Source organism: Hirundo rustica, chromosome 4 (genome assembly GCF_015227805.2).
Source record: "Hirundo rustica isolate bHirRus1 chromosome 4, bHirRus1.pri.v3, whole genome shotgun sequence".
NCBI lineage: Eukaryota > Metazoa > Chordata > Aves > Passeriformes > Hirundinidae > Hirundo > Hirundo rustica.
In genome coordinates, this window is record NC_053453.1 from 30,833,435 (window position 1) to 30,858,633 (window position 25,199).

Genomic DNA, 25,199 nt, shown 5'->3' on the forward strand with positions numbered 1-25,199 from the left:
TGACAGGCTCTGCCGGGCACAAAATGGGGCTGCTGCTTCCATGGGCGCCGCCATTTTGTGAGGAGCTGCCGCACTCCCTTGCAGCAGTCGCAGCCTCAGTCGCGGCGGCCGCGGCAGCCCAGGCGCGCCGGAGCGGCGGCCGGGGTCTGTGTAATGGTTGAATAAAGTGACCCCGTCTAGGGAATCCCCGGCTGACAGTTACGTAAGGGACCGTGCGCAATTGCTGTGCTTAGCATGGAAACCCACCTAGCCCTGCTACGCAACTTGCCTGTCCTCCCCTCTGCTCCCGCTCCCCTCACAGAGCGCCCGGGCGAGCGGTGACTCACCTCTGCCGACCGCCCCTCGCGGAGGGGAGACCCCCTGCTTTTAAGGAATTTTTAAGGCATGATTAAAAACCACCGCCCTCCCGTGAAAGGAGGTTTGACTGTGTGTCTAAAAGAGCGATTTAGGCCCCCAGTCGCTTGTTTAAACCTCTCTGATTTGTATTATCCTGGCTTTGGCAGTCTTATGCATACTGTAGCTGACATAGCAGAAGCTCAGAGTGTCAGAGACAGGAGCTGCAGACCAAGATCTGAAGGTCTAATTTTAGGGGAAGGGTGGCAGGGGGAAGGGAAGGCTCTTAATGCTACAGTGAATTAGACACTATGCATTTCATACTCTGAAATCCACACACCAATAACTTTCAGTACAGAGTATTAATTTGAAACTCAGGTATATCTCTGTTCTTCCCCCCAAATCATGAACCCGGGGCAAATCGTACCAAGCATTATTGTATCTGTAGCTATATTCAAGCTGAAACAGCATGCAAGTCAAAAGGAAAAAAATATTATTTGAAAAAAAAAATTGTTTTCTGAAGTTAGTACAGGGAATAGAAAGGAATTGCGGATTTCCTTCTTTAAGTGCTCACTGGAGGCCATCATGTGCCATTGATTCTAAAACACAGCTCCTTAGTGACTTTATTGAGTTCTGCTTAAAAAAACCCCAACGCTGTAGGCCCAGTCTAGGTTTGGATTTTACTGTACGGGTTGTGAGGAGTAAATATTCCTTCAGAGTCTCTTAAACTGGAGCAAGCACTCACCTGCGGCTGTTTGCATGCCCGGGAAGGACAAATGCCCACCTGGGCACCGCTTGCTTTACCTGAGAAGCCAAGGTTTGATGGACAGCACGCTCCACCCCATGGGCCCTTTCTTGCTCTTGTTTAGCCCAAGTGGCACCAAGCTCCACCATGGTCGGCATGCAGGTCTTCTCCTGGTTTCCCATGTGGAAAACGCGTCAGGAGGTGAGTGTTTACAAACACTGCGCACACCACAGGCAGAGAAGAAGCAGCTTGCAGTGCCACTGGGGGCTGCTGCCCATCCAGGGTGAGGGCCAAGACCTTCCTCCTCGCTTAATTTTGTGCTGCATGTTCCATTTGTCAATGTACAGAAAGATATGAGCGACTTAGATTGTATACAGCAATCTCGAGGCACTTAGATTACAGGCCATAGTATCTCAAGAGAAAAGAAGGAAAAAGAAATATTAATGGAGTGACCCTGAGCCTAGGTTCCTGCTGACAAACCTCTCCAGGGCACCTCCTACTCGGGAGAGCACTCGGCATTCTCCTTTGGGGAGTTTTAAAGCTCTCATGCCTCGAAATGAGGGGTTCCTGCTGCTCCCCCCTCGCCCCCGCCGTGCCATCCGGGGCGACTTCCTGCCCTTGGAAACACCTCGGCCCGGGGGACTCGGAAAGTTTTCCGAAAGTCCTCATCCCACCAGTGCCCCCTTCGGTTGTTGTTTTCTCTCCCCTCGAACTCAGGGCGTTGGGTTTAGTCCAATTAAAAAATTCGTCCCCGCTTTCCAAATCCACCTTTCCCGCCCCCCCGCCCCCCCCCCCCCCCCCCCCCCCCCCCGCCGACAGCCAGCGGAGAGAGGCCGGTCGGCGCGAGCCTGGCACGGGAGGGCCCCGCACCGGCCCCGCGCCCCGGAACAGCCGGTAGTAGCCGTTTTTTTCCTCCCTCTTCTCCCTCTCCCTCGCCTCTTTCCGCCCGGCTTTGTGTGAAGTTTGCGGCACATTGCAGATGAGCCCTTAGCGGCGAGAGGAGCCTATTGTTCCCCGCCAGGAACTGCTTGCTGGGGCTGTGCTGGCTTTTGCCTTTGGAGCTGCCTCCTGCAGTACCGGAACCGGCCTCCGGGGCCCGCTGTGTCGCGCTCTCGTCCAGGCAGAAGCACGGCGGCCTCAGATCTTTTTGTCTGAGCGAGAAGAGAAGTGAATCCCGCTGCCGCCGCCACCGCCGCCGCCGCCGTAGCTGTACAGTGTGTGTGTGTAAGGGAGCGAGCGAGGGAGCGAGCGAGCGAGGGAGGGAGATCGCATGGAGCCGCGGCTGTAACACACACACACTGTCAATACCTCACTCCGGCTCCCCCCCCGCCCCACCACAACAGTAACCCAATTCATTGTGTGATCCAGCAGCACCATGTTGAGTCTCATGTGCAGGCTGGATCGGCTGGGTTTGTGGTGCTGAGAGAGGCAGCAGCCGCGGGAGGAGGAATTACTGAGAGGTGCCCCTCTCCCTCCCTGCCTCTTCGCCCGTGTGTTGTGTGGAGACAGGACTCGCAATTACCACACTCTCGGGGCTCCCTTATTCCTTTTAAACTTTTTTTTAAACAAGCCCCTCTCCATGGCTGATCCCCGGCCGAGCACGGGCACCTGGGTCTCTTAAAGACAAGGAGGAGCCGGGGATTGTTGTTGTTGTCGGCCGTTTTTTTTTTTTTTTTAAATTGGATTTTTTTTTTTTTTTACGAGAACCTTTTTTATTACAAAAATGGCAAATTCGACGGGTAAAAACCACGCAGACCAGCGGAGAAAGGGACTCGCTTTCCTGGACGAGCTGCGGCAGTTTCACCACAGCAGAGGGTGAGGAAAATGGGGAGATGGAACGGGAGGGGGGGAGGCTTTTAAATCGACCAGATCCAACTTCCAGCCCCTTCCCTGAAGGACACGGCAGCCCCAGCGAGGGGAGAAAAGGGGGCAGAGCTGACAAGTTGTGGTGTTTTGTGTGTATCTCCTTTGGCAGGTCTCCTTTTAAGAAGATCCCCGTGGTGGGTGGGAAGGAGCTGGATCTTCACGCTCTCTATACCAGAGTCACCACTTTAGGCGGATTTGGGAAGGTGAGTGGAAGTTTTAATTTGGGTTTCCCTCCCACTAACCTCTTCCCAAAAGTCTCCTCTGACCCCCGGGGGTGGCGGGGGGAGCCAGGGTGGCCGGGAACCGTCCTATTTAAAGCCGGTTAGAGAAGGTGGGGGGTGGAAGGAGGAAGCGAGGAGATAGGCAGGTTGGTGGCTCGGCCTTGTCGGCGGAGCGATGGAAGGGGACCCAGGGGTACGGCGCGCACCCCACTCCTGCCTCCCCCGTGTCCACCGGACCCCCTCGCCCATGCCCCCCTCCCGCGGGAAGGCGAGGGGGGAGCAAGGAGCTGCAGGGCGGCGAGAGCAGGCTTCTTTCGGCTGTGGTGGCAGCTCTGTGCGTGTCTCTCTTGCAGAGGGAGAGACAGAGGAGAGTCTGAGTGCAGTTTTAGTGCAACTCAAAATTAGCGGGCATGTTTAACATCGATAATCGGCACGGAGCATGGGCTAGGGAACGATCCTCGCAGCCGGGGGGGGCCGGGCGCTGCCCTCCGAGCCCTTCCCGGGGAAAAATAACAAAAGGGGCACCCAAGACGGTGTGTAATCAAATAGCCATCTTTAGGCTTCAAGGCTGGGGACAGAAATGTAGGCCTCAAAAGAAAGGCCTCTCTGTGTCTGTGGATCTGTGTTGGGGGGACCCCCCGGGCCGGCGCCCCCGCGCCCCGCAGCCCAGGGGGCGCCCCCCGCCAGCACTTCCCTGCATTATTTTAAACTTCTTTGGGTTTTTAACGGACCGCGTTAGGATTTAAAAGGGGGCGACAGAGGGACTCCCGATTGGTTATTGTCCAGGCAGTAAAAACAAAAACAAACAAACCCCAAAACAATACCACCACTCCCGGCCGTTCTCCCCGATAAAAATAATGTGTATGTTAAAAAATAAATGCAGTAAAAGACCCCTGAGAAGCGGGATTATTCCCGAAAGGGGAATACTACCGACTGTCAGTAAAATATATAGTCCTAAATCCCATATACATTCATGTTTGTTTCTTTTTATATATTCATCTATTTGCTTCATGGCAGCCTGTGTTTTTTTGTGATGTTCGCTGTCAGCAACATGTTTACGTGTACGTTGTGTATCTCGGCTTGTGTGTTGTTTTTGACAGGTATCAGAGAAGAATCAGTGGGGAGAAATTGTAGAAGAGTTTAACTTTCCCAGAAGTTGTTCTAACGCTGCCTTCGCTTTAAAACAGTATTACTTGCGGTGAGTGCTATCAAGCTGTTGCAGTAGTATTTTTGAGTGCGGGGTTATATTTAGTTTTCAGTGTGTGCAATAATAAAAATACCCCAACTCTTTTAAAATGCTATAAAATAAAGCAGAAAAGAACTTGTAATTCCTTTCTTGTCTGGTGCAGTGATCAGTTAAAGGTGATTCTATTTTGTAGTTATTTTTATTTTACATCTGCAAGCCTTAAACTTTGAAAGGATCCCAAGTACATAAACAATATATGTCAGAGGCCATTTTTTTTGATTGTTTTAGAATGACGGTACTACAGGACTGTTACTAAGAGATCGTGTTATTGTAGTTATAGAAACTTAGGTTAATATTTGGAGCACTGAAATGTGTTGATATGTGTAAATTTGTTTACTGCTTAGTGGGGTCAGACGTGTAATAAAAATGCATCTGCAGGAAGGTAGACTGTTTTGCACAAATTATGTTGTTATCAATTACTAGCAGCATATATTATTCTTTTCTATTTTAGAGTACAAAGAGACAAATAATCTTTTTATTACTTGTAAAATAGTAAATTTCTGCAGGTTTTAAAAATAGGATTGCATTCCTTGGAAATTATACAGATTATTTTTTTTGTGATACAGGTTATTTTTCATTGTAGCATGGAGTTTATACTGAATATCTTAAATTTTTATGTATGGTATTATTCATTTACTTTTTTCATTTACTAGATTACTTTTTAAAAAAATATTTTTTATTAAGTTTGGGTGGTTATTCTTTGTGGAAAAGATTTTTAGATGATTGTGTACATAATTGTTTTAGATGCTATGTATATGGATACTTAGATTTCATTTAGAATAAAGTTATATGTATGTTGGTTAAGGAATTTAATTTTGTTTCTGAATTATAAAGATGGTATTTTTTTCATAGCAGTTAAAGATAACATAGATGTTTAGTATGTACAAAATAAATATGGGTTTTTGGATTTCTGTTTTGGTGAGCTGAATACACACAAGCTTTATCTGTCTTTAGTTTGGCCTTCTGAATTAGGAAATGCAGTAATTGTACAGGTGCACTTTCTATTGGTTGTCCTAGATTGACTTCCAGCTTGAAGCTGTAGAGTTCATAGCACAGTGGAGCAGTTATTGAGTTACACTGATGTCTGGAAAACCTTAGTCAGATATTTGTAGTAACTGAAATTGGGGGGGTTTTTTGGTGGTGGCATATGATTGCTTTGAGATCCAGGTTATGAAAAGAAACTACCATTGTTAATAGCTTTAGTAGAGTTTATGATTGATGGCAGGCCTAGAAATTAAGTGGGAAGCTTGCTTTAGGATATTTTTCCCTTTTTTTTTTTTTTTTTTACTTCTAACCAAAATAGTATTAAGATAGTGTTGCTGAAGATTGGTCACATGGTAGAAAGCATTTTTTTGCTTCTTGAGTTTTTCTGTTGGACCATGTAATTTGTTAGTTGACTAGATTTTACATATAATTTGCAAAATGATAGTTTTTTTGGTTTTACCCTTTTATTTTTATTTCCATATTTTGTAAGTGTTTGAATGGCCTAACTTTTTGCAGTAGAAGATTGTATGTCATTTCTGTTTTCATGTGTATTTTGAGAGCCATTATATGCTGTGACAGTTAACACAATTGATGTTAATTTAGCCTTCTAATGACTATTAATTTTTAATAAGGTATTACTTTTTAGATTAAAATCAGATATACAAAAATGTTATTTTTAATTTTGGCATACTGGTATTGACATTATTTAAAATATAGTTGTTGAATATATAAAAAACTGATTACATACAAATAATTTAAAGGGTTTTTGTTTATTTTGTTTATTTGGAATTTAGTAAAAAAGTTGATAAAGATTTAAGATGAAAAATCTTTAAAATATCTGTGTCATAATCTTTGTGATTAAGCCATTCTGAAATAAGCTATCAAGGTTGTTGGTTTTGGGGTGGACTGATATTTAGTGATCATTTTGGTTTTTGTTTGGTTTTGTTTCTTCTGAATTGCTACTTTACTCACTGTTGCTTCTCACATAATCTAAGTTGGATGTGAACTGTTTCCCAGCTGAGTTCACCTTCTTCCATGTGCAGTAATAAGACTGTATGTACACATTTCTCTGCTAGGTTAACATTTGTTTAGCTTTAACCTAGAAGGTGTAAGGGGGACAGTATTTGGTTCTAGGGAAAGAAAGAATGGCTCTAAATGATAAATTTGTTCAAAGGATCTAGCTTGTCTGTGTTGAAGAACATAATCTGACATTTCCTATAAGGCTAGATTTGAATGAACTGCTGAACAATTACCCTTGGAAAGTGAAAAGTGTGTCTTGTGAACCTCAAGTATGAGTATAATCTTGGCCTCACTACTGTAGTGACTTTCCAAGCAAAGCCAGACAAATTGAGGCCTATCAACCTTTTTTTCGATTTTTATCCAATCCTATGTCATGTGTACTGTAAAGTGAGGGACATGCATGGCAGATGGAGACCCTGTTGAATTCAGAGGGATTCAGTGGTGTGCACCTACATGAATATGTTTTCAAATTTGGATTTGGAATGGTTTGTGATGAAATTCGCGTATGGAACATCTGGCATAGTGTGTTGACAGATAAGATCTCAAGCTGCATGGACCACTTGCTCATTTCACTGTTGCCACTAATAATGCGGCTATTTTTACTTAAAGTCACTATGTAAACAAATTAGAAAATTGATTTATTTTTGTGAGGTCAGTAGTCCTGTTGGCATGATCAAACTGAATGTTTTGCAGAACAGCCATTGGGTTTTGGTATTTCTTGAGGCAGTTCTTGAGGTGTGTATTTTTGGTTAACTAACTTTTTCATTTGACTGTTCTGGAATTTTGCTGTGTGTCTTTGGGAATCTATGTTAGGCTTCATTAAAGAAGTGAATTGCTTAAACTTGTGGTACAATTCGGATAGGTTTTATGGTAGGTGATAGTTGAATACATGATAACCTCTCTACCCCTTCTCCCTTGCACTGCCTGCCTTTTTCTCTCACTGGAAAAAGTAATTTATAATACGGAAAGTCTGAACCATTTAAACTTAGTGCCTCTCTTGCTTTGAGCTGTCTTGCAGGTGAAGTAATTTATGCACTGTGGTTCTTAGTGAGCAGTCAAAAGCCACAGTGCCGATAACCATTGATAGCCTGTACTTGTTAATGTAGTTCTGTAAGATTTTACAGCAACAGAGTGTAATTCCCTTGGATGTAGTGCAGATTGGATGTTTCATTTCAATTGAGGTGAATTAGTAAAGCATTTTCTAAATGCTTATTGAAAAATAATTTTATAATGTTAATGGAAATATTTTAGTATGGAGTAATACATGTAAACATCAGTAATGTGGATGTACACTTACGTTTTTGTTGGTAAACACCCAGTAGGTAAAAAGGAAGCTAACATGGGCTGGTTTTTATCTTATTGGTTGATTGCATTGCAGTCCTACAAAGAATTGAGTTGATATGACCTCATCTATTGGTATAAGGTTCTGTTGGTTTTCACATGAGTGCAAGTGATACATTTATTTCTGTTGTGCATCTTCATCTTTGGGGGAGTGACAGACCTTGTAAGTTTAAATGTGTGAATGAAGTATGCCTAACTGAACTGAAAATCAGTTTCCTTTTCAAAGTTATTTACCTACATTAAGATAAATGATATGAAAGAACTAGTTGTAAGGTAAAATAAGTTTGTCTTAGTTCTGTGGAGAATTCCTGAAAGGTGGACAGTTGCATATTGTAAGCTTTTGGCAAAGGCAGTAGTAATTAGCTAATAATAGTTTAAGGGGAATAAAAAAATTGCTGTTGTAAATATTGGGGAAGTAAGGGGAAGTGAAATAGAGAGGAAAGTGATCAGTTCATAAATGAGAAGTTGCATAAAGTTATTATTAAGACAAGCCATTATGCTGAATTTCCTGAAATTCCATATATAGTAGGATGAAAAATCAGAACCACATGAAGTAGTTATTGATGACAAATAGAGGGGGTTCTTGAAAGATTTGAAGGTATTTGTAAGTCATTTGATCTTCAAGATGCCTCTAAGAAATTAAACAAAAGCACAGATTTCTTAAAAAAAAAAAAAAAAAAAAAAGAGGGAAAGAAAAAAATGAGCTTAAGAACTAGATAAAAGGGATTCTGTTCTTAGTAATATAATGGCAAAAATATCAGGGAGGCAATAATAAAAAAATTACTTTAAGAGAGGTTTTTTTGTTAATCTTGCTTAGTGTTTAAAATTAGGATCTGATACTGCAACAGTATCTGCACACAGTTCAGTGAGTATGGAGAAGTACAGGATTGGCTTGTTTGCCAGATCTGATTGCAGATTCAAGGCCCCAGTAAATGACTAGAAGGTTGTAGCTATAGTAAAATTTCACATATTTTCTGAAATTCAAATACATCTCAAAATCTTGAGAGATTATGTACGGATATGGATAGTCATCTTAATGAAAAATTGGATGAAGGACCATAAACAGAAATAGAACAAAGTATAAAGAATAGATATAGTGAGTCACAGCAGTTTTAGGTGCTAAAAGAGTATCATCAGTGCTTACATATGCACGTAGTAATACAAGTTTAGCCATTTTAGGTATATTTAGTGTCTGCTTTGCTTAACTTTATGAGAGGTTGAATACTAGCAGCATTAGCAGGCAATGCTAGAAGAGTTAAACACAAGTCAGGGAAGAAAAGAAAAGGTAATCAAAAGAAATTAGGTACATTGTTGGTAAGTACAAATAAGATTTAGTTTGAAAAATGCAAGCTAAAAGAGTCGAGGGCCCATAATCCAAAACAGGTATTCATTGTGAGGGAATAACCTGGAAAGCAGTATTGCTGAAAAAGGGATAGGAGTGATACCATGGGCCTGATAATCCTGTCAGTTGTGTGAACCCAACTCCCTTTCATATGCAAGGGATTTGTGCATGCTTCTGACAGGAAGGACAGGCCCCAATTTGCAGTATGATATATAGACTTTATAAAATTCAGAACGAATTTACATTGCATCCACAGTGGCAATGAGCAAACATTAGACAAATGGGAGAGGGATTATTGTACAAGATTATGGGACTGTGTTTGGAGTACTGTTCTACTTCAGAGCCTTTGCAACAGGTAGGGTAGCATAACAGAAACTTAGAGAAGAGCAACAAAATGTTCAGAAAGCTGAAGGGACTAACTGATTAAAAAAAAAAAAAAAGATAAATAAATATGTTTTGCCTGGCATAATTAACAGTTTCTGTGAGAAGGGGAAATGCTATCTTCCAAGCATTTTGAAGGGTCTAAGCCGTTAAAAGGGAGGTAATTTTGAATAAAAGAAGAGGTTGCATTAATGTGTAAGATGAGATCAAACTGAAGGAGAAAATTCAGAGCAGACAGCAGCACAAAACCCTCCAAGATATACCTGAATATTTTCTGGTATGAGTAGCATGCTAAGGAGAGTATGGGGGAACCTCCACACTGGGCACTAGCCTGGCCAGGACACCAACAGATGTGCAACAGGTAATGAGCCAGGAATGGCATAGAGAAAGAGACCAGCTGACCTTACAGGTTTTGTCCATCCTTGAATAATGCCATAATGAAGGCTTTCATCTTGCATACCTATGGACTTGACTTTGTGGAATCTTTTGCACTTAATTTTGTCCCAAATCTTGCACTCACTGGCAAGGCAGGAAACAAATACATGGATGACATTTTTACAATTTCTTATTAAAATTTGCTTTTCCCTCCTCAAGGCAAACACTGTAATGTGTGTTTCAGTTGGGTGTCTGAGGCCTTTCCTTTAAAGTCTGAAGTGAATATTTTACATAGAGTTGAAGGGGGGGGTTTTGTTTTAGTTGTACTGAATCATACAGCCAACATACAAACAAGACTAGTTATTGTTCATGCAATAAAGCTTTATTTAGGGAAATTAAATATGTTGTTAAAATCTCAGAATGTCTCTCAATAGAAATTACTTATTTGGATGGATGTGGTCTTGTCAGGGTTGCTGGGAATCTGCTCAAAGGAAAACAGAAGTTGTATAATACATTCGCAATGGGACTCATCTGAGGGGAGCAAGCAGCTGGTAAAAGGGGAAATAGTTACCTTAAAATTGCTCTTTGTTAGAATTACATTGTGATACCAGTTTACTGTGCAGATGAGTTTGGCCTCTATCAGAGTTTCTCAGCTTTTCCTTCAGAAGGTGAACTCCTTTTTACTACTGGAATATGGAGTGAAAAATTAGTGCAATGAAAATGAATGTATTTTCCTGATTATTTTCTGCAAGCTTTTTGTAAAAATTACCTGAATTGTTGCTGTTACACTGAAGTACACTGGTTTATTTGGGGAGGAGTGAATTCAGTTTTAATTCAGAATTCTTATTGTTTAGCTTGAAAGCTTATCTGGGCAAATGTCAGAACTAATAACCTACAAAGAGCAAGTTTCTGGCAACACTGTAATAACTGTTGTGATTTCTAGGACCTACTAATCTTCTAAGAATTGGTGGAAACTTTTATTTAAGACCATTTTCTATTCTTAAACCAAAACAGTATTTAAATTAATTTATGCCTTAAAATTAGTAGTATTTGTTGTAATATCTTAGGTTTGAATGAATGAATGCTAAGCTAATTATAATATGATCAAGAATGCCTATAGAATGAGAAGGTATTACTTCTTTCCTTGTGAAATGGAATAAGCCTGGGCTAAGAAAAGTTGTTTGGTTTGGGTTTGGTTGTTTTTTTGTTTGTTTGATTTTATTCTGGAGCTAGTAGGCTTTAATTGCCTTGCTTATTTGCAGTTAAACCTCAACAGATAAGACTTTTATACTAATTTTTTTTCTTTCTTAACCCTTTCCCCACTTTTCTCAGTGAACTAGAGAAATAGAATTTGTTAGTTTTTACAGATGAGGTACCAGAGGAACACAGAGGTTCAGGTTTTTACTTTGAGAGTGCATGTCAAATAAGATAAAATCCAAATACATTAAAGCAAATGGTTTTTATAATAATCAAGTTTTAATTGTTAATAACTGTTTTTATAGAATCCAGTTTTAATGCAGTTAATAATTGTTTTTATAGAATCTATTTCTGACAGGAAAATTTCTTCATTTTGAGCCTTAGTTAAACTATCCATAAAAAGAGGCTACTATTACTGACTTGAAAATTCTTTAATCTATAGCTGAGAAATCCTGTTTTATTTTTCAAACAGTGCTAATGTTATGTTCTGTGAATTGGAGAACTGGGAACTAAATATGTAGGATCATGAGAATGAGCTGTTTGTTTTTTGTTTTGCTGTGTTTTGTTTTAAGATACTTAGATTCTGAGTGTCAGGGTGGTGTTTTACTGCTTAAATGGCACTGAATTACTGCAGTATCAGTTCACGTTATTACAGGTCAGCACAGCTCACAGAGGGGATTGGGTGTAGGCCGGAGATCCCATCATGTGATCTTGTTTTTGGTTACCCGTCTGATACATATTGATTCTATGGCCTTAGTTAAATCGTTTGCAATCTTTATTCATATTTATAAAGTGGATATACTGGTGTTTGTTTACCTATCTCAAAGAGAAGTGTGAGACTGTAAGCTCTTTAATGCAGGTTTGTGTCTCTTCATGCTTCTATGTCATATCTTAAATATTTGAAAATGAATATAAATTAGGAATATATGGGGAAAGTAAAGCTATTCTTAAGGTTATTTGCCCTCTACAGTGTTGAGAAGCAGAAAATACAGCACAGATGAGAGAAGAACAATCTTTATTCCTTAGGGAATAAATAAACTTGGGATACCTAAGCAGAGAAATATTGAAACGGTTGAAAGAAAGAAGCTTATCTTGAGGAAGGATAATAAAACAGCAAGATGGTACCAAGAACAGTGAGCTTAGGCTTTGCCTGAAGTACTAGCTTAGTGAACTAGGTATCACATCTCAAATACAGTCTCCTTGGAGCAACAAGTTCAAGTCTTAACCAGACCTGAATTACATTTTAAGCAGTAACGTAGTGAAGCTGAGTACTCCGCTTTTTGTTCTCTGATCTTTAAATTGAATGTGCATGCATTTATTTTAACTCCAGATAAATTGTAGCAAGACAGCTATGCTGCAAGAGAGATCACATATAACAGAGTGTAGTTCTCTTGAACGATGCACTGGAGCGTGTTTGTCTGTAAGAGTGAATTGTCTTCATACTATTTTCTGTTGGTGTGGGAGGAGCAACTGTTGAGATTATTAGTCTCTCAGAATAATTTACAGTGTTACTTGTCAATCCATAGCTTCTTAAGATACATAAAAATCTTGTAAAGCAGTCATTCTGTTTCAGAAAACTTTTCTCTCAGTTTGGTGGACTTTTGACATGATTGCTGAAGTTTAGATCGACCATACTTACGGCTGTGTGTGTTTCTTCATTGTTACGTGCTGTGACGTCTGCTGGTTGGCCTCTGCCTCCCAGTCCAAAGGTTGCTATGCTTCAATGATAAACCATGGGCAGAGATTCTCAGGCCTGTAGATCACCAAATCGTATGACTAACTATGAGTAGCTCTGTTCAATTTATTTGAAGTGCAGTAACAACCTGTATTACTGGAACATAATGTATTGGGGAAACTTTCCGTTTGGTGCACATCCCAGAGGTTTAATTAAGCTAAATGAAAGCAGTTTACTCTGGAGGTAAATCTACCATGTCTTGAGTATATTAATAATTATTATGGTGTAGGATAGATGTAGAACTATATGTATGAGTTAGTTTGCTTTTGAAATCTATATATTAGAAGAAAACCTGTGGAAATACTCTTAGGAACAGTTCTTCCCTTGCCTGATTATTTTGCGTGTCCATTTTCTTGTGACTGCCATGAAATGATGTAGAATCCAGGCACTGGCCAGGTAAAGAGTGCCATGTTACAGAATTCACAGTTGTCCCCTGCAATTTTGCGGTGATAGTATAGCTTTGAAATGCTGTAGATTGTGGAGCTGTTCCTTGGCTGCTTTTCACTCACCAATACCATCTATGAAACCCCAGGAAAATTAAAATTTCTAACAGTACATATTCGTATAATGCTAGAGTTATACAGTAAAAACCTGAAAAAGATCAGTAATTGCCTCATGTAAATACGAACGTGCAACTGTAGCTGTGTTTCTTGCAAATATTCTTTACAGTAGAGCCTTGTTCTCTCTGTAAGAAATGAGAATAAATTCCATGGCAGTATTAATCTGTTGTATCAATGTACACATAATTCTGACTCATCATTCAATGTGGTAATTGATTAATCTTAATATTAATTATTTCTAAAGAGGTTTTGAGTTTGCTTTCTGGACGTCTGTTCTCTACTGTCTTGCCTTCCATGGTGTTACCCATGTGGGCCAATTGAGAAATCCTTTTCTTCTTCTTGTGGACTGAGGGGATTCACTGCTGCGATACTGTTTATCCTGGCTGTGTAGCTCGCTCTGTCTTTCTGGCTCTCATTTTCTTCTAATCATCATCTTCTCAATCTTTTGACTACAGGACATAATTCATTCTCTCTTCCTTATCCCCTTAATGTTTGTACCCATTTACTGCACATGGGATACTTATTGTAATCAAATGAATTTCTAATTGTAAGAAAACTGAAGGGAAAAAAGGATGTATGCAGGTAAAAGGGCAAGAGGACAAAGCGCTAAATGTCAGGTGCCTAGCAACAGTAAAATACTGAATTTTATGACAAAACACTAATAGGTTCTGTGGTACCTGAAAAACAAATTCTGCAGCTGTGGGCATGCTGCATTCACAGGATCCAGATGAATGTATAAAGGGTATTTCACACACCTGAAAAATGTGTTTTCAGGTACTCTGCAGGACCTAGTCAGGTATTACAGCGTTGGGTACATTTTGCCTGTTCTTCCAAGGTCATTTTTGTAATTCTAAGGCGTAGAAATACAATTTTTAAAATTTTTTGTTTGTTTGTTTTTAGTGAAAATGTTGTTTCTGAGCAGAGGTATGTACAAAGGCTGACCCCTGTCGTGAAATACTGTGTGGAGCTGGATTTGAAGACTGTACAGGGCCCTAACAACCATACAGCTTGGAACACTTCTAATAAGTGGAGGTTTTGGGTATTTTTTCCCCCTAAATGCTTCAAATTATTTTATTCCCTTCCAGCTTTGCTGAAATTGTTATCCTGTTTAATGCAATGTGCTTCTCTGTTTATATAACATGAAGTTATTCATTAGAAAGGTGTTGTATTAGTCAATGCATATGGTATAGTAGTAAAAAGGTTAGAAAATCAAAATGCAATACTTGGTGCCAATGATTTAATCATGTTTATTGTTGTTTCATTAGTATGTCCTGTAGTTAATATGCTGTTGTTAGTGAAATGTAATTACATTCCTAGAAAGGTAGGTTTTGTGATAGATAAATACAGTGGGCTTTTCTGCTTAGATTTTTATATTACCAGTAAACAAATCTCATCTTTCTGGAGTAGCTTTCATTCTCCTAATAAGCAGTTTAATTGTAATATAAGTAGGATTAGTCCAGCTGTTGAAGAAAGTGCTTCTTAAGATCAAAGAAAAACATGACTTAAAAATGATATACTGTTCTGCACATAACAGTAAACAAACACCCAACTTTCCTAAGCATACTGATACTTTTCTGTATGGCTTTTTATGTGCCATAAATTCATGTACCTGTTAGAAAGCAAAACTATTTTGCTAGTTTCGTGGTGATTTGGTGCTCCTGTAGGTTTGCTGTAAGAGCTGTTTGTAGACTTTTGACCATGTTGGATTGCCTCTAGATTTGCTTAGGTAGAATTTGTGCCTTTTTGGAGTTGGGCTGAGATTGGTGGCATCCTGTGTCAATCTTGCAGTTCACTTGTAAAGGTCAGGTGTGTAACATCTGGACTGTGTATATTAACACAGAATGTGCCTCAGCAAGGGTAGAGAGTAAACCAGTGAAGTCAATAAAGATACATTCAAAACTTAGGATACTGAAATTAGTGTAAACACTGTTGATTAATTGCTTTCAGGAGGTCTTTCCATCTAACCAAAAGTTGCAACTTTGGCAGTTGTTACCCTTTTAAAGGGTTTATGTAAGTTACAGGTTTTGTTCTTCATATGTGTAAACTAATAGAAGCTTGTTTTCCTTGGTGGGGAAAGTGAGCTGCAATCCTTAAGTAAGAAAAGCAAAAAGCTATTTCCATTATTTCTTGTTTTCAGAAACTTACCCAAGAATTTACTTATTCGTATTGTTTTCAGTGGTCTAGTGTAATCCTTAGTATTGCTGATTTCTGGTATGCACAGTATCAATAAATATGACTACAACTTTTTTATGTTGTGGAGATAATGGTGGAAAGTTACAGTGTCATGGACACAAGATAAATATCATTGTTTGCATATCATATAACATACAGTAACTGTATAAATATGTGGGATTGTGGACCTGATTGCCTTACTGGATGAGTCTTTAAAAGGTGCCCAATACAAGATTGCACTGTAGGAGGGCAGCAGGCGGAAGTGACTCCCTTGTGTTTTTCCTTAAGGCTTTTTTTTGGCTCAGATGGTACGTGTTTGCTATGGTTTGTGGCTTCAGAGACTTCGTGTATTTCATGACTTAGCAGCTGCCCATTGCGAAGACACATCTCTCCTGAGCAGGCAGGCAGGCAGCTGATGCACATGTGCAGCTCGGAGGATGTAAGGTGCGCAGGTACTCTGGGGTTACTGGCCAGGCAGGGGACACTTGTACTCTGAATAGTCAGGTACCCAGCTGGAAGCACATACCGACTCTGTGGGCCAGATAAAGCACTGCTGCTTCTCAGTCACCTGTAGGCCAAGAGAGAGGAAAGACAAGCTGTTTGGCGGTATTTTAATGGGAGCAGGAGTGGAGACCTTTTGTGCATAGGTAGTTGAATTGCAAACAGAAGAAATACAAATGTTTTGTGAGCTGGGTGCATTCATGCACTGGGTCATGAGACAGGAATGGGAATTTTGGAGAGAACACTGTTTGGAAGGGCAGATTGGGTAGATACTGTAGAAGGAAAAGGAGAGGTTATGTAATCAAATGCTGATAAATTACTCATTAATAGCCAGCTCCTTCATTTAAATTGTTCAGTGGATATTAATTGACTTGTTGCCCAGATGCTGGGTCACTGCTGAGTGAAGACTGTCATTTGTAAAGTACTGAGTTGCACCATCTGCTTTCCTGCAGTGAGGTTCTGATTTACTGGTACAAGCCTTAGAGTGGTTCTTCTGTGTCTTTGCTTGCACTACCAGTGCTGCGTGTGCGGAATTCATTTCTGTTCCGTTATTTTATATTTTTTCATTAATACTGAATTTACCTTTTTCATTTTGGTTTAAAAAAAATCTGCCATCATCACAATTACTGTTACTTCCATCCTTATATTAAAATATCATAAAGGCATAAAATTGCATATAATCAAATAAAGGATTTTATCTGTTCCTTAAATAGCTTGCATGGAGAAAGGTCTCATCTTGGAAAGTAGCTTTTCATGGGCATTGCTGCACTTGAGAAAGCTAAGAAAGTTACCATTGTGGAACAGTGACGGTTTCTTCAAATGCTGCTGTCACTTTGAGAAAATTAGTAATGTCTGTGTATACTTCATTTTGTATATTGATTATATAAGAAGTGAATACATTATATTGTATATGTATATAGAGAGAGCATACACAAGTCTGGATGTCAGCTTAAGTTTGGGATAGATTGCATAGATTTTCTGTCCCACTTCTAATTCCGCATATATGTTAAGAATGAATTTTCAACAAGAGAAAAAGACTTAATGGAGCAAACATTCTGAAAGTCTAATAATATTTTTGTACCTACCAACACAAAGGTCTAGAGACCAAGTTTGGATCTCACGGATCGAAGTAGGTGCAAAGTACTGTTTCTTTATGACATTTCCTGATCATATGTGATACAAAACTGTTGCCTGTCCTGGGCCTTAGGCTTACACAGTTTGAAAAGATAGCTTTTGAGCTCAACCTTCTCTAAGCAAAATATATAAAATGGCTGTTGTTTAAAACTACTCCAAGTTTCAGAATGTAAGTTGCTCTGATCAAAACAATTAGTGAGTAGAGGGCAGGTGAATTAGTCAAAAATGTAGACAAACTATTTTTCATGCAACTCTGCAGTTTCAACTGTATTAGACAAATACTACCATCCAGCTACACAGATTTTGATTCTGCTATGATTGGAGTTTCTTTGGAATTGGACTGGCATAGCTACTAATTGCTATTTTTTTACTAGATAGTGTAAATTTATGTTTACAATAGTGTTTATTGCCACTCGGTTTTAAGCTGTCAGCCACACTGATATTTCCAGAGAATAAAAGTGATACATTGTTTAAAAGGAGTACATAATCTCCTTTCTCTACCCCTTGTCCTACCTCAGTGCATAGAGGAGGGTGAAAAGAACATAGGTCATCATTCTTGCTTGCTTATGTACATCAGAAGTTACTGCTGTTATCTTAAATAGCAGCTTGTGGTATCCCTTTTCAAGCAGACAGTCCTGCTGTCACTTGAGTGGCTGCTGTGCTGCTGGTGTTGGCCTCCAGTAGTGATATGGCTATGGCTAGTGATAAAAACTGCTTTTAGGGTTGTCGTAGTGGGAGGACCGGTGTTTTTAACTGTAGAGATCTACTTTCATGGAGACCTGCATCGGGGTTTCATTGCTGCTAGAGACAAGCTAGCAGATTCTAGCCTTGAATTGCTTATTACTGCTGTTGTTTATTTGTTTACTTTTAATCAAGTTTTGTAAGTTATTTATATGGCCTTGTGGTTAATCTTCAGTAACGAAAGTGGGTTTTTGTTTGCCTGCCTTTTAAATTTCTGGAGGCTGCCACTCTTGTGCAGGAAAGTCCCATTATAGACTAAGCAGGAAGAACAACACAGAGCATATAGATGAAAGAACTCCATATATTTAGACATGTATTAATCAAATATATATTCCTCACACCTTTTAAACTAGTTTTTACTGAAGGAGATCAAGTCCTGTCACTTAAGTAACTTTCAGGGCTTAACGGTTTTGTTGTCTCCTTGGAATTTTTTTACAAATGGAGTTAAATAGGGGTGTTGGCATCAGCGTGATGAGAATGATTGATTAAATTAGTAAAAACTTGAGAAAACATCATAGTAGTATGCATGCAGATACTAAATAAGGAAGAGAGAGAAAGATCAGAGGATCTTAGTGAGTTTTGAAATGGAGGTATGTGATGATGATAGAGGTTACTTCTCTGGTACTTTCGAGAAAGCTGAATAGGAATATTTTGTTGGGAGTGGTCCTAGAATAGGATAGCTTTTGTAGTCACAGGTTGTCCTGTAGAGTGTTGTGTATATATAGATTTTATATGCAAAAAGCATAATATATGAGAGAATATTGCGTATTGGTGATCAAGGAGACAGTGATAGATTATAGAAGTAAAGTAAAATATTAGACTTTATCAAAGAAAGGGTACTGACAAAAGTTGCAGGTGGGGAGATGGGTACATTTATGAAGTAGGATGAGGGCAGAAGAGAGTGAATTATGCTTGGAAACATCATCCTTGACCGTGAGAAATTCTTGCATAATCAAGGCACATAATCAAAGAAAATTATTTTAGTAGCATGAGGGTATTTGGTAAAAAGAGTACAAATAGGATGGAGTTAATAATAATTACACTAGAGTTGCGTTGGTTATTATGAGCAATATAAAATATAAAACAGTTAAGGCTGAAAATAGAGTGTAAGAAATAAAGTGTAAAATGTGGAATTGTTAGGAAATTTTGTAATGTACCATCAGCACGGGAATGTCCTGGTTTGAGACAATACCAGATCATACAGTCACCCCACAACAGGGAAGGGGAGAATCCTTAGAACAGTTCTGGACCTTTTGTCAGAGAGGGAATAGAGAAGCATTCGAAAAAAAAATACTTTTCAATTAGATGCTGCCAAGGCTCAAATCCTTGATAGGTGGATCTCTCTTACTGTGGGAACTGAAATGCCAAAGATTATAAATTTCAGGAGCCATCTAGGAGGATATTTGGAGTATTATTTATGTAATGTTTTATATTTATTTCCCTATAACCAAGTTAGTTAGGTCTGTCAGAGAATGTACCAGAGTTTCTGTTCATTCTTTTCACTTTTGAAGTGTTATCTATTGCTCTTATGGACTTCTATTAAATGCTCATCTGTTCAAAGACCACTGCTGTAGGGCTTGGCAGTAATCCAGCTCATGCTATACAAGGTAAGAACATCTTCCCTTAGAGGGAGCAGATCCCATGGAAGTTTGTGTGCTGCAGCATCATGCCAGTGAGCAACAGGACTTACTTGCTGGATGTGACTGACATTGTGGCTTCATTTTTTTTTATCTTGTGTCTCAGACGTCATGCATTTTTCTCATGTTCAAGTGTTAGTATGGATGTTAATTGAGGAATCAAAAAATATACAGACTCCATCATAAAAAACAAACTAAACAGGGAGAACTAAGTGTTGATCTAAGTGTAAAAGGAGATCATCTGTAGGACTGTTTTTCCCTCTACACTTCTGTCTAAAAAAATAAATAGGTGTGCTTTTTATCAGTAACACTTAAGTTACTGAGCAAGTGGCATATTTCTGAGGAAGTGGTTGGTCTTCCACCCTTTTTTCTTGTGTTATCTTAGTGATTTAGAATTTTAAAACTGGTTCTCAGCTGTTGGCTGCCTCTTGGGATGTTCTCTGTAGCACCCAACTTATCTTCAGTAATCAAGGTTTAAGTGCAGTCAACGTGTGGAGTCACATGTTCTTTTCCAGTTGTGTGTACTGTGACATGTAATTGGGAGGTTATTGATGGCGAAACACGGTCCCGAGTCTGAACTTAAACACTTACCTGAACAAATGTATCTTAATCTTAGAATGTATTGCATATTCATATTCAGTAATGCAGTGCAGTAGGTGAAATTGACTTTCCCTATGATTGGCAAGTTTTTTTGGTAAGAGCACCTTACAAAGAGTGGTTGAAAGGGTATTTATTTTCCTGTACTGTAGTTCTCACCCTGAAGGTTGCAAGCTTGTTTTCACTTCAGTAAAACGTTACAGTAATTGTTAGGTGAGTCCAAGCCTATTGTCAGTATTCTGCAGTTGTATAGAAGGTGTCATATTTCATACCTAAAAAATTCAATTAAGTTAAAGGGTTTTTTTAAGTTCTGAAAAGGAAATTACGGCAGTGGAAGACTACTTTCACAGTTGAAGAACTTCACTTGTGGACTTGGTGGCGCTAAGATGTTTTGTCCCTGGGAGCTTCTGTATTAGAAGTATGTATCCAAGGAACTTTCCTCACAAAGGAGCATTTTCTCAGCCTCGAATAGGGTGCTTTAATGTCTCCTGTTTCATTATGTTGAACTGCTTTTTAAGTTTAGATTCTAATGAGCAACTTCCTTTCTTCATGGTAGTAGTTACATCTTTGTGTAGATGAAACTGAAATGTCGATGTCCTGGTTAATCAGGGATACAGTTATCTCCAAATTTTAGTAGGCAGTTTTTCTCTAACCTTTCACAAGCTTGTCCTCAATCTCTTTCGTATACACATTTTTTTGTATGTTTTAGCTAGATGGATTATGTGGGTGTTTTTTATATATTAGTAAGCTTTTCCTAGAGGTGCTGGTTTTCACCTATTCTGTCCCTTCGTTCAGCATTGGAGTAAGCAGTACTCTCATAACATAGAAAAAGGCAAGCAAATCTACTTTCCTTTCACTCAAAAAATGAGCGATTTACTGCAACATTAAGATCAGTAACTTTTAGGCTTTCCCTTACGTAATGACCTCAGAAATAAGTAAGTTACTTCACGTGTAGTTAGAGTGGCTCACTGTTGGGCTGGTTTTAATATTCTGTTTTGCTCATTAACACAAAGGAATCAGTTGTCCTCTTCCAGAAATAGTGAAGAGACTTTAGTACATTTACTTTTTAATCAGACACTATAAGGACACTAGAAGTATCAAATTTTAAAGCCACTATAAGGCTAATGATATCTGCATAGCACTTGTGTGGAAGAATAGGGAGGAATTGCAATTAAGCTACTGTGTAGTGCTTTTTTACCTGTCATTTAAAGACTGGTAATGTGTTTGCCTTTTGCCCTAAATAGGTGAATAATGCTGCTTCCCATAGATTTTAAAATAGGTGATGTTCTCTGGGTGGGACAATGAATGGAGCCAGGGTTTCCTAATTTCAGGAGAAGTTTTTGGTGTTGTATTTTATGTAAGTGTGTAGTTCAGTAAATCTACCTGATAGTAATTTGATTAGTCCCAAATGTGCTTATTATTGCTTTGTATGTTTGAGAACTACCAATATAAAACAGATTTAATTCTGGTGAACAGATAGTTCTGAATATGAGTTTACTAAAAAACATTAAGTATGTACTAAGAATTTACAACATGTACTTTTTAGTTCAAACACTAGTAGTAGAAAGTACAAATATTTTAAAGATACATGTGGTGTTGTGAAAATAAAAACATCTCTGAAGTGAATCGTATATTGTTTACATTATTATTTGCAGATTATGGCTAGCATGACAATTTTACAGTAGTACAGTTTTGGTAAGAGTGGCTCTTACTGTGATGTTCTTTGTAACAAAGATCGGGGGAGGAATATTCTCATTGGCATTTAAAGATAACTCTTAAGCTCTAGAGGAATTTGGAACAATTCAAAACAATTCCTTTATCTACACTTAAAATACTCTTTTAAAATCAGGAATAATTTTTCCTTGTTCCGGAAGTGTCAGAAGCACTCATATGAGGGACAATTTGTATAATTAAAAATCAAAAGGATAAGGATTCTTTTTCTGGGTTGTTGTTTTAATTATCTATAGTTGTTGACAGACATAAGTTGTTTTACACTTAACCTAGTAGAAAGGCTGGTAGCAGTTCTTTACTTACCTTTTCCATTATGGTAATTGCAATCTTACTTTTTTTCCAGAAATACTTTTGGCTGTGGCACACTACTACAGTTTGGCAAGGTCAAGGCCCTGTAGTTAGAGAAGTACCTCCTGTTCATCCATTGTTACATTATGATTTGTCTCTATTTTAGGTATTTAAACTGTCTTTCCATTTCCTTCTCCTTTATTTGCATTCTTCATTTTAATTTGACAGCATGTCAGAATGATAACTAAATACGAATGGCACCTCTGCCACTGAAAAGAACAAGGAGTAACATATGCTGTAGCCAGGATGGTAAGTTCTGTTTGAGTCTCAGGAGTAGTGATGTGGGAAGGAGCAGTTTGAATTTTCTGAAGACCTTCCTGTTCTGAAATTTTTGCAGTTGTGCCAGTTTCCCCTTTTCCTTTTTAAAAACAGGAAACCGAGCAAGTACAGCAGAAGTTTCCCATCTTTTGACAAGGTAGAGGAGGAAGTTGGTTTCTGTCTTCCCTAACTCATCATGGGATACTAAGAGATCTATGACACTTTTGTGGGTTGATAACTTTCTGCCTCTTAGGCTCTAGTGCTGTTGGGCTGTTGGAAAAAATAATAACAGCTTTGTAATTCGCTTACTTCTTTTTAGGAAATGAAGTTTAAGAGGAGTTTTTTGTTTAAAAAAAACCAAACTTGACTACCATGACCCCCAAACCTTCGTAATTTAGGAGATGTCAGAATTATTTAGCTGATTTGACATTTATATGTTTTCTTAAAATGACTCCTCACAGTTCCTGGACATGCTCTGCATTGATAGAGATATATAAGGGGGTAGAAATAGGGACCCATTCATCTAATTGCTTAGGAACTTCTATGAGCTACTAAGAACAGTTGTTTTTGCAGTGTAATTTTAAGTAGAATAATTTTACCACCTCTTTTTCACATGATATAAAAATGTAAAATTCTTAATGAGAAGACCTGGAAAGTGAAAAATAGGAGAAGTTTATCTGTCTTTTGTAAACTGTTCATTAGTATGTTTTCCAAGAGTCACATTTACATGCACCGATAAAAAATGAAGTTTTAAATAAAAGCATTACAAAAGATGAGCCTCTTTTTTCTTCACTATCACCTTTTAAGAAAAGAAGGAAAAAACCACAGTATATGCTGACACTTGGGCTTTTGGTAAAAGCACTGTTGTAAGTACTGTGAAATGGAAGAATACATAATAACTTTTCGGAGAAGTTTTGTAAGGAAAAAAACCGGGGCGAATACAATTTCTTAAATGTGTTTTATAATAAGGAATATAAAATAATAAAATCCTTGCTAGGATTTAGTCTGTTGCATTCTTCTTATCTAATGCTGCAATCCCTAGTGATAGCATCACAAATGGTTCCTGTGCAGAGTATTAACAATAGGGTGATTTGGGATTATGTTCTCACGTGAGAGTTAGAAAGATAAGCGTGTGTAATATATTTTCACTAAACATAAGTATTGTGAGGTGATAACTTGTGGTTTAGAAGCGGTGTCAAGTTAGTAGGCACTAATGGTGATTATGTTAGTGTCAGAAATCAGAACACTAATTACTACTTTTTCATTATGCACTTCATTGAAAAAATATAAATGAACTACTGAAGGGAAGTACAGCAGCATCTAGTTCATCTGTGTTGTCGTTTCATGCATATGGTACTTCTGAAATATGAGAGTTTCAATGTCCTGGGAAATACTACATAGTACACCCTAGTAAATATATTTTTCTTGCTGCGCTTCAATAAGACAATGAGAATTATTTGATTTAAGGCTTCATAATGAAATTTGCATATGTAAATAGTTATCATTCAGGATGCAGCAAATTAGGTTAATTGTGATTTAAACTATTTGTTTTTTCCACACTAATGGAAAATGGCAAAGCAGTACTGTAAATGTATGACAGAGGAAATAAATGCAACTCATGCTTTTTTCTTTGAAGGTCCAGAAATCTGTTCCTGTGCATTTTGGGAAGAATTGTTTCCATCACAATTGCCAATAATGAACCAAATATACTCGCTGTTTGATTGTGTTGGTGTCAGATTATAGATAACATGACAAATGCTGCTTGGACGTCATTTTTATGCTTCTCTGGTAGTGAGGCCACACCTTTAAGTCAGAGCATCCTTTAAACTTGAAGCACCTGTAGAACTAGTTGTTCAATTATATTCAGTTTCCAACACTGAATGAAGTGTGGTTTTTGAATTACTTCCATTTCTCATTAGATTGTGATGTGGTTTTGAATACTGCAGCTGAGGGAAAAATAAGGAAGTTTTACAGTTGTTTTTGTTTTTTTTTTTTAATATAATTTATAGTTGCTTTTATGAGATAAAGGGTGAAATCAAAGATTAATATTGCAGATTCCATTTAAATATGGACATTTTTGAAAGGGGAAAAACTGATCTGTAGAAGACTAATCTAGTGACTGTTACAGTATTGCTGCAGCATCTCCAACTTATTCTCTTTCAGTGAACTTTATATCATGGTATATGTCAGTTTTAATGGAGTGTTGGCTAGTTACAGTTACATTTTCTAACCACTTTTTAATTCTGATTCTTTAGAGAATTTTAATTCAAAATATTTATTAGGCAAAAATTACTTCTTGAAGTGCCAGTTGCAAAAAGTAGAGTGAAGTTGTATTAAGAAAGTGACTACGGCACTGCTGTTGTAGCCATTTACTAATGATTACTAAACATTCAAGGAAAAAAAACATATAGTGCTTCTGAAAAAGTTACATTTTTTCTTGAGAGTTAAAAGGAAAAATTTATCTATCTGCCTATTGTTGTATCTGTAAACATTAATGACTTTCTTTTCTTTCTCCAAAGTGGAAGTCAGATTTGAAGAACAAACTTTAGTGCATATAGCAGGCAAAGCATTCAGACTCTGGAAATAGTGCTTTGGGGTTTGTCCTCTAGATAGAAATTTTGGCTGTTCCCTAATCTGGCAGATAAGGGGTACACCAGTTGAAGTTTTAGACAGGTAAACAGTTAGACCACTTAGATCCTCTGAGTAATACTGCTTGTGAACTAAGTGGCATTAT

The 25,199-nt window shown here is 38.5% G+C and overlaps 1 protein-coding gene across 1 annotated transcript in view; it reads left to right on the top strand.

The window, feature by feature from the left end:
- Positions 1-1,158: 1,158 nt before the first annotated feature.
- ARID2 (AT-rich interaction domain 2) overlaps positions 1,159-25,199 on the top strand; it is a 94,835-nt gene continuing 70,794 nt past the window's right edge. The window contains exons 1-4 of the mRNA XM_040062224.1: positions 1,159-1,279; positions 2,783-2,893; positions 3,054-3,147; positions 4,266-4,363. Coding sequence (XP_039918158.1) covers positions 2,802-2,893; positions 3,054-3,147; positions 4,266-4,363 — 284 coding nt within the window. The 5' untranslated portion in view covers positions 1,159-1,279; positions 2,783-2,801. The remainder of the gene's footprint in view (positions 1,280-2,782; positions 2,894-3,053; positions 3,148-4,265; positions 4,364-25,199) is intronic.